The sequence below is a fragment of the Zingiber officinale genome, chromosome 4A, assembly GCF_018446385.1.
Source record: "Zingiber officinale cultivar Zhangliang chromosome 4A, Zo_v1.1, whole genome shotgun sequence".
In the NCBI taxonomy this organism is placed as follows: domain Eukaryota; kingdom Viridiplantae; phylum Streptophyta; class Magnoliopsida; order Zingiberales; family Zingiberaceae; genus Zingiber; species Zingiber officinale.
Genome location: NC_055992.1, coordinates 42,684,357 through 42,700,911, shown reverse-complemented (window position 1 = coordinate 42,700,911; position 16,555 = coordinate 42,684,357). Strand labels below are relative to the sequence as shown.

The 16,555-nt window shown below is 40.3% G+C and overlaps 1 protein-coding gene across 1 annotated transcript in view; it reads right to left on the bottom strand.

The window, feature by feature from the left end:
• Window positions 1–1,515: 1,515 nt before the first annotated feature.
• Window positions 1,516–16,555, bottom strand: part of LOC121969861 (putative gamma-glutamylcyclotransferase At3g02910) — a 50,792-nt gene continuing 35,752 nt past the window's right edge. The window contains exon 2 of the mRNA XM_042520143.1: window positions 1,516–1,678. Within this exon, the coding sequence (XP_042376077.1) occupies window positions 1,598–1,678 (81 nt within the window). The 3' untranslated portion in view covers window positions 1,516–1,597. The remainder of the gene's footprint in view (window positions 1,679–16,555) is intronic.

Sequence of the window (16,555 nt, the reverse complement as noted above, 5' to 3'; positions counted from 1 at the left end):
TTCAGTAACGGTTAGATTTTATAGGTGTTAAGCAGCTAACACCACCTTCTCCACATCATTATGGGTCATATATACCTAGTGTACCTTCTAGGTTATCTAACCATATACAATTGATCCATAAGTCAGAATCTTCTATGGCATAGCATTGGGCGAGTCAACTAACCATCGCCTTGTAAATCATTATGCTACGAGTTGCTCTACTTAATGTTCAAGAACTCCTGACAATAAGCCATACCAAAGGAGGTAGAGAAGTACTCTCTCTCCCAAAAACATCTTAAAAATAATCACCAAATGATGCCTTGTTCTCAAAAATCGTCTTCTATATCTTCCTTCACGTGGTGCCTAGTCATGTAAAGGATAAGCAGCTAATTTCATCTTTTTTGCATCATTATAAGTTATATATCTGAATATCCTCTCCAAGTTATTCTCCCATATAACGGATGTGTCTTGTAAGTATTAAACAACTAGCTCTACACTTATCCACCTCACTGTGAATCATATATCTGAATGTATCTTATGGGTTACATAACTAGGTATGAGCACTTCATAGTCAAAGTCTCCATGAAAGAATTCATCGATTCTCTATAGGTCAAGCCAACAATGGTATACACCTAATTCAATCCTTTCTACATCTACATAAGTCATGTACTCAAATGTGTATTCTAGGTTATCTAACCAAGTACAAATAACCCAAGGGTCGGAAACTCCATGAGACAAAGTAAATCGATCCTTTACTGACCGAGCTAATAACGGTATATGTGCTCTATCTCTCGCCTAACTAGTAGTAGTAGGAGCTAGTACTACTAGTGGCATGGTAGGAGGAATCCTCTGAAACTGTAACTTTTGATCTACAAAAGGGATGATAGGCTTGATCTTTACTATCTGACATGGCATCAGTCGACTCTTTAGGAGAATTCACCTCCTTGGCAACAGATTTAGGTCCCATCGACTTAACAGATCATTTTCGTGGTCAACCCGGACAATGACTGTAAACAGTGACTGACCCACTATGTGTCATTCCTAGTATAGACAACTAGATAAGTACTAATAGACATATATAGAACAACAATTTTACAACCTTACCTCCTATAGCTTGGAAATGTCTTATCACTACCTAATCCTAAAATTCAAACAGTCACATCAAGAAAACAAACCACGAAAAATCAAAATATGAGAAATAGGCCTCGTAAACCTGTGGCTCTGATACCAATAAATTATCATGCCCTGGAGAAGTATCTACCCAACAAATGGACAACATCTCTCTCATTATGGTATTGTATGAAACCTGGATTTATATAGTCACACAGCTGTACAAGTATAATTACTACATCCCACATGGCTAGAAACATACATAACCATATAGGATATTAAGTAGCCTACATGCCTGAAATAAAAACATAACAGAAGATAATAATAGTACACAACCTACACGACTGGTATAAAACACAACCACGCAAAATAACTAACTAGACTGTGTACCAATATGACTTACCTCAACAAATATATAACCAAATAAAAAGACACCAAAAGTCCAAAAATCCACACAAGTTATTAAATACATGAACAAGTTTGTAACCAATAATGTGAGCAAAAGCAATTAGCGGAAGAAGATGCTCGATGCGACTTGGGATTGGTGAACAGGATCTCCAAGTGACTCCATAAGTCCTCTGCCTGCTCCCTGGGGAAAGAAAAATAATAAAAGGTGTGGTGAATCTAGGTGACTCAGCGGGTAATAGACATAGAAGTACATGAACATAATATAATTAGATATTTAAAGGTATACAGTCTCATGGAAATTAATAACAAGAATAATAGTGATACTATACTAAATGTCCATACTAACCAATACCCTAAGCAAGTAATAGAAAGTCAGGTGTAAGTGAGAAATCACAATAGTACTACTCATAACTACAAGAACAACTTGTATACCATATATATATACTACTAATATGTATAATACTAATAAGTAAGCCAATGTCAAACACATACAACAAACATATCTCAATCATATGTAATATATCACAGACATATGAATACAATAAATCATCAAGATATGCAAACACATATCATATGCATATGCACAAGTATGGTCACTCCCGCCCACTCCTCAAGCTACCATAACCCGTATATGATGTAAAATACCGTAAAATTAAATAATAAATAGTATTGGACAAAAAATCTTATAGGATTTTTCAAGAATTTTTAGAAATTTTTCGGGATTTAAATGGAGTCCGTATGACTCGTTTTGAGGGGATGAATCGTTGGGGCCAATTGGAGGCCGGTTTGAAATACCCAATTAAATTGTGTTTTGATTGAGGAATTAACTTAGGTTTTAATTTCCTAAACCTAAGTTATATAAGTTAATTTAAACCTAATTTCTCTTATACCGATCCTCTCCCCATCTTCTTCCCGATTCCAAATTTCTCCTCACGCGTGCACGATGTCGCCACCGCGTGGATGGCTGCGAGCTCGTCGCCGACGACGGTTTTCTTCTCCGGTGTGCATCATCAACACCAAGCTACTAGGTGGCCCGAGCCTCCCTCCTCCCTCTCCCTCTCGTGCTGCTGCGATCCGTCGACCCACGAGATGTCGGAGCCAAGTCGCCCCCTTTTCTGATGTTATCATCGCACGGTCTCTGATCGCCTCTCCTCCTCACCGGATCTTGGACCAGGGAGGGTACTACAACGCCTCGTCTCCCTCCGTCAGAGCCTTTCTTGAAGTTGTGCCCTAGCTTAAACTTGTTGCCGACGACCATTCTTTTCCCCACTTGGTGACTTTTGCTCGCTATCCCAGCCTTTGGAGTCAGATTTGGATCATTGCCGATTACATAGGAGAAGTGGTAGTCACTGCCCTCCTCTACCCCATTTTTGATCTTCTTTTCTGTTTGGCGTCGAGAGCATTCTGTTGCTCTATGGTGATCTTGGAGGTTGGTGATTAAACCTAGCATTTGATTTGGGTGTTTGATTTATGCAGAGTTGATTAGACCAATGGTATTTCTTATGCTTAACAGGTGTTTGACAAAATGTCTTAAGTTTCTTATCTCCCCTGTTTGTGTCGGACCAGCTGCGAATTGGTGGGGAAGCTCCATTTTTCTCCACAATAACTTCAGATTTCTTCATCAAAGGGTGTGGCTGTAGTTTTGGATTGAGGTAGGATATATTCAGCTTTATATGGATACAGATTTGAATTCATTTTTATACTAGCTTGATTAATTAGTTGGTGAAATAGATTTGTGTCTAGAATAAGAATTTGAGTTTGTTAAGTCATACTCAGTTGATAGTCTTGGATTGTTTTGGATATGTAGTAGATTTGGAGTTGTAAGTTATGGTATGGTTGATAGGTTTAGTGGTTTGTTGTAGATGACTACATAATCGTTAATCAAAATCATTGGATTGATATTGTGGTGGTTTGGTTAGTTGTTGATGATGATGTTAGGTCGATATGGATTTATGATGGAGACTTGATTTTGTGATAGGTTATTGTGGGTTGATATCATTATGAGATGAATTGATATTAGAGAGATGGATTTGTTATTGGATTAAATGATGTGTTGATTTGGGGGATTAGTCAGAGATCGGATTTGATTGGAGTGAACCTATTGGGTTAGGGATTTTATTTAGCTATTTAATTCATATGAATTTAGCTAAATAAAATATAAACATATTGATTGCTGCAGGATTTGGATTCAGGACGAGCGTCTCGACGTGGGATTTGTGGACACGATCTATGTATAAAGGCGGGTATTTCTTCCTTGGCTCTATGTAGATTTTTATTGAGCTTAGTGCATGGTTATTATGTGATGGTTTAGACTTCTTTACCTTATATCGTGTTTGTTTGTTACTGTCCTGCTTGATGCTTATGCTTGATCTTTAAGGTTTTCTACTTATATCATATATAGTCTCTACTTTTGATATCTACTCTGCTATGTTCACACGTGTAGAGTATGTATTGTAGGGATTGTCGGGTTGTTTGTATTATCATGCTGATTGTGCATATGACAGGGATTGTACGTAAGGTGGTATGTGTTATAGGAATCATCATGTTGACCGTACATTTACATCACATGTATTTGTTATGTACTTTTGGAGGAGTTGTGTGGATTGTATGTTTGTGGTTTATACACATGTCTGATGTGTTTTTACTGGAGGATACATGTGGGGTTGTGTACACGTGCCTGGTGTGATATGTAGAGGTATCATGATGGTTATACCCATGTTGTGGAGATATTTATGATGATGGAGAGTTTATATTGATGATGGAGATGTTTATATTATGATTATCACATCAAGTCATCATATATTGCATGTTGACGATCATTGCTCCCTTGTGGTATGAGTTAGTCGTTAGTCATACTTGTGGATTGTTTGATGACCACCAGCTCCTTTAGGTATGAGCTAGTCATTAAACATATTAGCTGTCCATTCGACCACTATTGGAGAGTGGTAGTTAGAAGTGGAGCTAGTCCTGTTCTGTTCACTAGGCTGCTCAGTGCATACTCTGTCCGCCTCGACCACTCTTATTAGGGGTCTGGAGGGTTCAGTAGTAAGGGGGCTTGTGATGTGAGTAGACAGGGACCCTGATGCTATGTAGTTAGATAACTACTTAGCGTACCGAACGCCTCAGTCACTTTATAGCGGTTACATGCGTGAGGCTAGTATGGTTTGTCATGGACCCAAGCCTCTTGGCCATACAAGGGTCGTGGTGTCTGGAGAGGTGTCGGGGGTGACCATGGAGCATGCATACGCAGTTATTATTCCTGCATTTGATGCGCGGTGCATCTACATTTGCATATATGCCTAGTAGATACTAGTTGCATGTGATTGTCGTTGTTGCACTTGATTGAGATATTGTTGTTGCATTTGGTTGCCATGCTGCATACATGTCATTTATTTTACATGTATATGCAGTCGTATTTATATTGCACAGGTGTCACGGGTATATCTGTTGCAGATCCGATGAATTTACTGATCATTGTACCATGTGTCGATTCTAGATTGGGTATGTATCTGTCATTATATTAGTTGTGGTTTGTACAGTTTATGTCAGGTTATTATGTCAGATATGTTTAGGTGCATTGATTATGATAGTATGATCATGTTCTTTAATCCCTACTGAGACTGTATACTTGTGATCTCCATGTTTGTTTATGGACTATGCACTATCTTGTCTATTACCCGCTGAGTTACCTATACTCACCACCGCATGTATACATTTATGCTTTCAGGTAGCTTGTAGATGGTTGGTGTCGCTCGGAGTATCTTGTCTGCCAGGTCCTACGTCACATCCGAAGATCGTGTTTATTTTCTTTTGTATATTCTTTTCTTATTTTTGGCATTGTATTTGTGTATAGCCATGTGGCTATCTTATGGTTTTGGTGTTGTATTTGTGTTTAAGCCGTGCCGGCATGCATTGTATTTATTTGTGTTGTGTGGGTTTTCCTTCGTTTTTCCGCTGTGTTTTAGTACAGCCGTGTGGGCTGTTTTATATGTGATTGTTTCATTCCAGCCGAGTGGGCTGTTATTATAACTTCGTGGTTGTGTATATAAATATTCCAGCCGCATGTGGCTGATGTATATTTTGTTTGTAGTGATGCTTCATATTGTCACCGGTACAGGGGAGGTGTTGCCGAATTTTTGTCTGGCAGGGACTCTTTTGGGGGCATGAAAATTTAGTGGTATCAGAACAGGTTTGCGATACTTGCTATGCGTTTTGGATTTTTGAGATTTATCTGATACCAATTTAGTGGTATCAGAGCGGGTACGATACCTGTTTTGTTTTGTATTTTTTTTGAGTTAATCTGATACCAATTAGTGGTATCAGAGCAGGTATGATGCCTGTTATTCGTGTTTTGGATTTCGTGATTCGATTTTCTTGATGTGACTTTTCGGGTTTTGGGACCAGGCAGCAGTAGGACATCTCCAGGCTATAGGAGGTATGTTTGCATATTGTTATCATGTATTTATGTTGGTGTATGTATTGTTGCCCATATAGTTATGATGTGTGTTAGTGTTCTCTTGTTAGTACTTGCCTAGTTGATTGTATCATGCGTTTCATGTGTTGGGTCAATCACTGATCACGGTTGACCTAATGGAGATCAAGGATTACAGTCTCAAGGGATTTGTTATATCATACTACCATTTGTGTTAGTTACTGCTACTACTAGTTGGTTGAGATTTAGAGTCACATACCAGTCTCTGTTATTATTAGCTGGGTAGTGGAGGGCATCTGTATACTCATATTGACTCAATTAGTAGAGTACCAGTTTACTCCTGTTGAGGATTGATTTACCTGGTTGACTTGTATAGTTATGGTTTGACTTATTACCCTTGTTGACTTGGATAGTTGAGGATTGACTTATCTTAGTTGGTTTTGTCAATGGCGTATTAATGTACTCTTGTTGGATCATATAGTACTTGATCGTTTTATTTATGTTGATCCGATCAGTAGGAGATCGACCTACACTATTTTTAGAGATTCCTATCTTTGGGATACTCATGCTTGGTTAGATATTTTGGGAGACATACTTGAGTACGTGACTTATACTGTCATGGGGAGGACTGAGTTAGTCATATACTATTATCGGCTTAGTCAGTCTATAGAAGATTGATGTATCCTATTCCATGGGGACTTTGACCATTGACTGTTTGTACCTGATAGGATGACTTAGAAGGTACATTCGGATAGGATACCTCTGTTGAAGTGGGAAAAGTGTAAGGCTACATGCTTAACATTTATGAGATACAACCGTTACTAGGATGTATGATTTGGAGAGAGAGTAGTTCTCTACTTCTTCGTTAGCATGATGGATTATAAGGCGATGATCAATCGACTCGCCTAACATTGTTCCATGGGAGATCCTGACTCATAGAACTATTGGATATGATTAGATATCCATGATGTACTTAGTGATATATACCCTGCAATGGTGCGGAGGAAGTGGTGTTAGTTGAGTAATACCTAGGAGGTCCGACCGTAACTAGGTATATTTTCAGATGATGATCTTCGAGGGGTAGAGCGTCGATTGACGGATATTTTGATTAGCTATTTAGTTGTAGCGTTCCTTTATCTTTGTGTTCATTGCTCGATACTGGAGGTTGACCTCAGGGTGGAGCAATCACAGTATGATGGGGTACAAGACAATGATTAGACGACTCAGCTAACATTGTCTCTATCAGGTGACTCAAGACCTTGACCACGTGATCATTTTACCAGATATTGTAGTCTATATCTCGTATTAGAGGGTTTGACCTTATATCGGTATTTGTCGAGGGACATATATAGGATGATTATGTGGGTGGTGGAGATATCTTCTTGATGGGTGGACTCTCAGTCGGGAGGTTGTGTAAATCTTTGGACTTGAGATTGATATTCTTTTACTGTAGATGTTTGAGTATCTAAGAGGATGAGATGATGAGATTTGACAGACTTTTGGGGATACATTTAGTTTGTTGACAGTAGGTGTTGAGGGTTGGATGCTTTCTTTTGACTCTATCTTTGTTTATGAGACTATCTGGTATGATTGATTGATATTGAGGATGATTTTGATTCGTGGATATTGTGAGATCATGTGTGGTGATATGTTGGCTTTTGATGATCTATTAGTGGATATATGACTTGATGATCTATTATTAGTGTTTGATGTTGATAGAGACATGAGGAGTAACACTTGTGTGATATTTATGGATTTGGTGATTTATAGTTGGTGATCCGATCATAGGTTTGCTGTTGGAGACCTTACGGTTGAGTAAGCCTGTTGTATGTACATTATGAGTCCTTGGTGTTACCATTTAAGCGTGCTAGATGTTTTTATGGACTTGATGTATTTGGTATTTCTAGGGTTTTTGGATCAATTTTCATTGTCTCCATTGACGATGTTGTGATCTATTTTCGATCCAAAGTGGATCACGTACACTAGCTTCGCATAGTTCTAGAGATGTTTCGATGGGAACATCTATATGTGAAGTTAGTAGTACGTATTGTGATTGTCTTTTACGAGTTTTGGGACACATGTTTAGTAGAGGATATTAGTGGATTCACAGGAGTTAGGCGGTTACCAGTTGGGAGTGGTCGTAGTCTATACAGGAGACTCGCAGCTTCCTTGATCTGGCTAGATATTATCAGAGATTGGTTGAGGGTTTCTCCAGTATTATTATGTCGTTGACCGGACTGTTTAGGATGAGTATGGAATTTTCCTGGATAAATGTTTGGAGGATCAGTTTAGATAGCTACACCTGTCTTAGTTATGCTTTCTGGTATAGACGGATTTGTACTCTACACAGATGTATCATACCCGAGGTTTGGTGCATTTCCGATGTAGCATGGGCGGAGCAGTCTCATGCCAGTATACCGAATGAGCATGGAATGGGAATGAGATTCTTTGATTTCTATGGAAGATTATGTGTGTTTTTGCGTCACATCTTATCCGAGAGGAGTTACTGCAGGAAACACATTGATCTGGATTTGTGATACGTATAGAGATTTAGAGCGTTCTTATTGGAGGATTGACATGAAGGGAGACATCGCGGATTTTGTAGCTTGATATCTAGTTTATCAGCAAGTGAAGGCTGAATATCGGAGGTTAGCAGGATTATTTTAGTAGATTCGGATACTAGAGTCGAGTTGGGAGCATGTTATGACGGTTTTTGTTGTGGGATTATTCAGGACATGGAGAGGATATGATGGTTTGGGTAATCATTGTTGGTTGATGAATTTGCTCCCTAGTTAGTGACTTCATAGGATGGATTCTTTGGATTGAGTAGCGGAGTTATACTGTAGAGAGATTATCGGACCTCATGGTATATCTCTAAGTGTTGTACCGGATGGAGATCCGCGATTTCACATCATGGTTCTGACGGAGATTACAGCAGACTTTGGGTTTGGAACTTTGTTTTAGTATAGATTTTCATCCTCAGACTGGTTGATAGTTTGAGCGCCTTATACAGATGTTGGAGGATCTGCTGATAGTGGATTTTGGATTTCAGAGGTAGTTGATTTATCCACAGTGGGTTAGATAGTAGTGTGGAAGTAGCAGATGCAGTGTGTGCTCATAGCCACAGAGTCATCACTATTCACTTGAGGTGGATTGTCATGGTTGGAGATAGGTTTATGATGTTATGACGGAGTAGTGGATGAGGATACTGTTTGGATGTTACCCTTGGATGAGGATCCCTGAGTTGACAAGTAAATTTGGGGACCAAATTTTTATTAGTGGGGGAGAATGTAAAATACCGTAAAATTAAATAATAAATAGTATTGGACGAAAAATCTTATAGGATTTTTCAAGAATTTTTAGAAATTTTTTAGGATTTAAATGGAGTCCGTATGACTCGTTTTAAGGGGATGAATCGGTGGGGCCAATTGGAGGCCGGTTTGAAATATCCAATTAAATTGTGTTTTGATTAAGGAATTAACTTAGGTTTTAATTTCCTAAACCTAAGTTATATAAGTTAATTTAAACCTAATTTCTCTTATACCGATCCTCTCCCCATCTTCTTCCCGATTCCAAATTTCTCCTCACGCGCGCACGATGTCGCCACCGCGTCGATCGCTGCGAGCTCGCTGCCGGCGACGGTTTTCTTCTCCGATGTGCATCATCAACACCAAGCTACTAGGTGGCCCGAGCCTCCCTCCTCCCTCTCCCTCTCGTGCTACTGCGATCCTCGACCCACGAGATGTCGGAGCCAAGTCGCCCCCTTTTCTGATGTTATCATCGCACGGTCTCTGATCGCCTCTCCTCCTCACCGGATCTTGGACCAGGGAGGGTACTACAACGCCTCGTCTCCCTCCGTCAGAGCCTTTCTTGAAGCTGTGCCCTAGCTTAAACTTGTTGTCGGCGACCATTCTTTTCCCCACCTGGTGACTTTTGCTCGCTATCCCAGCCTTTGGAGTCAGATTTGGATCATTGCCGGTTACATAGGAGAAGTGGTAGTCACTGCCCTCCTCTACCCCATTTTTGATCTTCTTTTCTGTTTGGCGTCGAGAGCATTCTGTTGCTCTATGGTGATCTTGGAGGTTGGTGATTAAACCTAGCATTTGATTTGGGTGTTTGATTTATGCAGAGTTGATTAGAGCAATGGTATTTCTTGTGCTTAACAGGTGTTTGACAAAATGTCTTAAGTTTCTTATCTCCCCTGTTTGTGCCGGACCAGCTGCGAATTGGTGGGGAAGCTCCATTTTTCTCTACAATAACTTCAGATTTCTTCATCAAAGGGTGTGGCTGTAGTTTTGGATTAAGGTAGGATATATTCAGCTTCATATGGATACAGATTTGAATTCATTTTTATACTAGCTTGATTAATTAGTTGATGAAATAGATTTGTGTCTGGAATAAGAATTTGAGTTTGTTAAGTCATACTCAATTGATAGTCTTGGATTGTTTTGGATATGTAGTAGATTTGGAGTTGTAAGTTGTGGTATGGTTGATAGGTTTAGTGGTTTGTTGTAGATGACTACATAATCGTTAATCAAAATCATTGGATTGATATTGTGGTGGTTTGGTTAGTTGTTGATGATGATGTTAGGTCGATATGGATTTATGATGGAGACTTGATTTTGTGATAAGTTATTGTGGGTTGATATCATTATGAGATGAATTGATATTAGAGAGATGGATTTGTTATTAGATTAAATGATGTGTTGATTTGGGGGATTAGTCAGAGATCGGATTTGATTGGAGTGAATCTATTGGGTTAGGGATTTTATTTAGCTATTTAATTCATATGAATTTAGCTAAATAAAATATAAACATATTGATTGCTGCAGGATTTGGATTCGGGACGAGCGTCTCGACATGGGATTTGTGGACACGATCTATGTATAAAGGCGGGTATTTCTTCCTTGGCTTTATGTAGATTTTTATTGAGCTTAGTGCATGGTTATTATGTGATGGTTTAGGCTGCTTTACCTTATATCGTGTTTGTTTGTTACTGTCCTGCTTGATGCTTATGCTTGATCTTTAAGGTTTTCTACTTATATCATATGCAGTCTCTATTTTTGATATCTACTATGCTATGTTCACACGTGTAGAGTATGTATTGTAGGGATTGTCGGGTTGTTTGTATTATTATGCTGATTGTGCATATGACAGGGATTGTACGTAGGGTGGTATGTGTTATAGGAATCATCATGTTGACCGTACATTTACATCACATGTATTTGTTATGTACTTTGGGAGGAGTTGTGTGGATTGTATGTTTGTGGTTTATACACGTGTCTGGTGTGTTTTTACTGAAGGATACATGTGGGGTTGTGTACACGTGCTTGGTGTGATATGTAGAGGTATCATGATGGTTATACCCATGTTGTGGAGATATTTATGATGATGGAGAGTTTATATTGATTATGGGGATGTTTATATTATGATTATCACATCATGTCATCATATATTGCATGCTGACGACCATTGCTCCCTTGTGGTATGAGTTAGTCGTTAGTCATACTTGTAGATTGTTTGATGACCACCAGCTCCTTTAGGTATGAGCTAGTCATTAAACATATTAGCTGTCCATTCGACCACTATTGGAGAGTGGTAGTTAGGAGTGGAGCTAGTCCTGTTCTGTTCACTAGGCTGCTCAGTGCATACTCTGTCCGCCTCGACCACTCGTATTAGGGGTCTGGAGGGTTCAGTAGTTAGGGGGCTTGTGACATGAGTAGACAGAGACCCTGATGCTATGTAGTTAGATAACTACTTAGCGTACCGAATGCCTCAGTCGCTTTATAGCGGTTACGTGCGTGAGGCTAGTATGGTTTGTCATGGACCCAAGCCGCTCGGTCATACAGGGGTCGTGGTGTCTGTAGAGGTGTCGGGGGTGACCATGGAGCATGCATACGCAGTTATTATTCCTGCATTTGATGCGCGGTGCATCTACATTTGCATACATGCCTAGTAGATACTAGTTGCATGTGATTGTCGTTGTTGCACTTGATTGAGATATGGTTGTTGCATTTGGTTGCCATGCTGCATACATGTCATTTATTTTACATGTATATGCAGTCGTATTTATATTGCACAGGTGTCATGGTTATATCTGTTGCAGGTCCGATGAGTTTACTGATCATTGTACCATGTGTCGATTCTAGATTGGGTATGTATCTGTCATTATATTAGTTGTGGTTTGTACAGTTTATGTCAGGTTATTATGTCAGATATGTTTAGGTGAATTGATTATGATAGTATGATCATGTTCTTTATTCCCTACTGAGACTGTATACTTGTGATCTCCATGTTTGTTTATGGACTATGCACTATCTTGTCTATTACCCGCTGAGTTACCTATACTCACCACCGCATGTATACATTTATGCTTTCAGGTAGCTTGTAGATGGTTGGTGTCGCTCGGAGTATCCTGTCTGCCAGGTCCTACGTCACATCCGAAGATCGTGTTTGTTTTCTTTTGTATATTCTTTTCTTATTTTTGGCATTGTATTTGTGTATAGCCATGTGGCTATCTTATGGTTTTGGTGTTGTATTTGTGTTTAAGCCGTGCCGGCATGCATTGTATTTATTTGTGTTGTGTGAGTTTTCCTTCGTTTTTCTGCTGTGTTTTAGTACAGCCGTGTGAGCTGTTTTATATATAACTGCGTGGTTGTGATTGTTTCATTCCAGCCGAGTGGGCTGTTATTATAACTGCGTGGTTGTGTATATAAATATTCCAGCCGCATGTGGCTGATGTATATTTTGTTTGTAGTGATGCTTCATATTATCACCGGTATAGGGGAGATGTTGCCGAATTTTTGTCTGGCAGGGACTCCTTTGGGGGCGTGACAGGCTGAGAGGCTGGGATAATGACAATTGTATAATACTCCAGCTACCACTAATCTTGAGTAACAGAGTGGACAATTTACATAGTAGCTATCTAGCTACATAGCAGCGGGGTCTCTGCTGCTCGCAACTTCAGTTACTACTATCCCTGAGTGGTTGAGTGTGCACAATAGGACATGTGATATGTACTCTAACTACCACTACCCTGAGTGGCCAAGTGTGCGGCAATGACCAATGACTCTCTCAACCACAAGGGAGACATAGTTGTCGACATGCATGCAATAATATGATGAGCTAGATACAAACAATCATCACCATAGATATATAAATAGTAATCAACTATGCTATAGTAAAACCAACATGCTCAACAAAGTACATATATATATAACAATCAATGCGAGTAAACAAGGTATCTAATATTTACTAAATATCATGGATGACAATGAGAGACTGTATAAATAACAAATCGATCTTTATAAAGATCAAGCAAGGTAGGTATCAAACTTACGAAGTAAAATGATAAGAGTCAAGGTAAATACAGCAACTATCTGAATATAGCTCATACACTAAGGTCAAGGTACTAAAGAAACAAGGCAAGAAGTACCCGCCTTTATCTGTAGTTTGTATCAGAATAAATCTTATATAAAGATGTTCGTCTCAAATCAGAGCCCTACATCAACATATATAATTTAGCTAGTTACATATACAACTAAAAGCTGAATCACCTCCCAAAACTAATTAAGGTAAACCCTAATTGAAGGCAATCATTAATTAACCCTGATTAATAATTAACTTCAACTAACCCAACTCTTCGATTGAATTAGGTCTAACCTCCATCAACCATAATTCTCACTAATTCATCCAATTGATCATATTAGGTTTAATCATATCATCCTCACCAAATTTCTCATCCAAAATTCATAAATCTATAGTTTAATCCATCATTAACCCTAATTAATCATCCAATTAGATAATCACTACTTAAATCAATTTTCGTTAATCAAACTCCAAATCTGTGAATGAACATTACTTAGGGAAGGGATTTTTTTCCGTTACCCATAACTCCTCTGGTACAAGCTCACGACGACTGGCAATGGTCAATTGGAGGCGGCAACAACCATGGCACTGACGAACAGTGATGCTGACACACTATCCTTGACGTCCTCCGGTGAAGTGGGAGGTTGGGGTGGCGGCATCACTGAGCTGGGCACGATGAAGAGGTGCTGTAACAACAGGATGACAACACAGGGGAGAGAAGACGACATCATCATTTGGAGGGTCGCCAGATTCCTGCTCATGGCTAAAGAGGGGATGGTTGCGCCAGCCCATACTCGTAGTAGAGGGGAAGACCATCACAAGAATGTGTTGCAAACATGAGGGGATGAGGAGTAGCTCTACGATGGCCAGCGATGGCAGATGGCAATGGTGTCATTGGGTCGGCCTCATGCGAGAAGGTCCTGTGAATCGGGATAGGGCTAAGGCTAGGTGACGGCTGTGGAGAGGTTGCACTGGTGTCAATTGGCTCGCCATCGATGTCAGCACCGGCGGTCAGTAGTCGGCGACCCTATAACTTTAGGATGCCAAGGCGACGACGATTGAGGAGAAGGGGATAGAGATATAGGAGAGGAGAAATCAGTGAATGAATAGGGCGCTTAGGTTTTTATATCTAGGTTAATTAAATTCAACCTAGGTTAATTAAATTAATCAACTCCCATGTAAGTATTAATCCAAGCAGACTTTCTTTATGCCTAATAGATTTATTCCCTTGAAACGAGTTATCCAAACTCGGATTAAATCCCAAAAAAAATCTAAAAATTCCTACAAGATTATCTTTCAATTAATTGTATTATTAAACCATGAATCAGTTGTTGTATTTAATAGTTGCCCAGAAGCCAGTATTTTATAGTTGCACGTCCCATTTGAAGAAAAAATCCCAACAAATGCGCCATAGCTGGGGATTGAATTGCGAGTGTCTGGTTGATAACTTTGTTGGGGCAATTTTCCTTGGTCAAGTTTGACCAGTTTGACTAAGCTTGAGTTGAGTCAAGATTGAGTCGGGATTTGAGTTTTGATGTTTGACAATATATGGAGATTGCTGGAGCAATCGTCCAGTTATGGAGATGGTCAAAAGGTTAACCAGGTTGATGAGAAGACAAGTAAAGTAGGTCAGGGATGACAGGAGACTTGACTGGGTAAGTCCTAACTGGAGGTTAGACGTCTGGAAGTCTTAATTGGAGTTTAGGCAGTGGTGAAAGTCCTAAGTGGATGTTAGGCATTTGGAAAGTCACAGTAAGGAGCTAGGCAAGGGAAAGTCCTGGTGAGGAGTCAGGCAATTGGAAAGTCCAAGTGTGATCTTGGCAAAGGAGAAAGTCCTGGTGAGGAGCTAGGTAGTTGGAAAGTCCAAGTGTGATCTTGGCAAAGGAGAAAGTTCTGGTGAGGAGCCAGGTGGTTGGAAAGTCCAAGTGTGATCTTGGCAAAGGAGAAAGTCCTGGTGATGAGCCAAGCAATTGAAAAGTCCAAGTGTGATCTTGGCAAAGGGTGTAAGTCCAAGCATGTGGTCTTGGCAAGGTAAGTCCTAGTGTGACTTGGCAAGGAGAACTCGACAACTAGGATGAGGCCGAAGAAAGCTCCTGAAGGCAAGGCGTGAAGGATAGGAGATATCCGAGGGGCGCAAGGCTGATGGAGGACGCTAGAAGGCTAGTTCGAGGTTGGTCGGGTGTGGCCAAATACTAGGCATGGAGACCCAACAGGTCACGGTTGACCGGGAGTTGGGTTAGAGGCTTTGAACTTGAGTTTGGGTTAAGTTCAAGCTGGTCAATCAATCGGACGATCGATTGAATGAGGGTCCAATCGATCAATCGATCGATTAGAGTGTGCAACGACTGTGGGAAGGCCCAATCGATCGGTCGATCGATTGGGATGTGAAATTGCGAGCACAGAAACTTTCCCAATCGATCGGGTGATCGATTGGGAGCTGCCAATTGATCGGTCGATCGATTGGGTAGTAGAAGTTCTCGTGCAGACGCGAGAACACAGAATGGAGCTGAATCGCTCGGGCGATTGATTCAGGTAGTCCCAATCGATCGGTCGATCGATTGGGAAGTGATCGTTGTGCAGGATGCAGGTGATGGACGGCTGTGATGGAGCGGTGCTGACATGGCAATCAATTGGGGATGATTTGGATCGATTGGGAGCGATGTTTAAAGCCTGGGCGGAGCGTTTTCTTTGCAGATTTTTGCGATATGTTTTCTGCGATTTTTAGCGATTCTTCACAAGCTTTCTCCAATCTACTCACGCCAGTTCTTGAAGGCACTTGGGGAGTTTCTCCAAGGTTCAAGAGGCGACGACAAGCACAAGTAAGTAAGAAGAAGGGTGTATTACATTGTATTTTTGTTTCTTCTTCTTATGTTTGTGTTTGTGTGTGAGTACTGTACGAGGCTTCTCCGCCTCCAGCTGTGACCGAGAAGGAGGTTTTTATTAGTGGAGTGAGCGTGTCGTGTGGATCTTTGGATTAGTCACCTTTTCTTGAGGTGGATACCAAGTAAATTCGTAGTGTTAGCGTTGTGTGTGTCTTGTGTTTATTTCCGCTGCACATTATCAAGATGAAGCAACCGACAAGCGCGACAAAATAGTATTCACCCCTCCTGTAGCGGGCACAAAGGTCCTAACAATTGGTATCAGAGCGAGGTCGCTCTTCTACGGACTAACCGCCAAGAGAGCAAGAAGCTAGAGGAAGAAGAAGATGGACTTGGGAGGTCCACTAGGATGGGGCATCCGGATTCCTCCGCTATACGA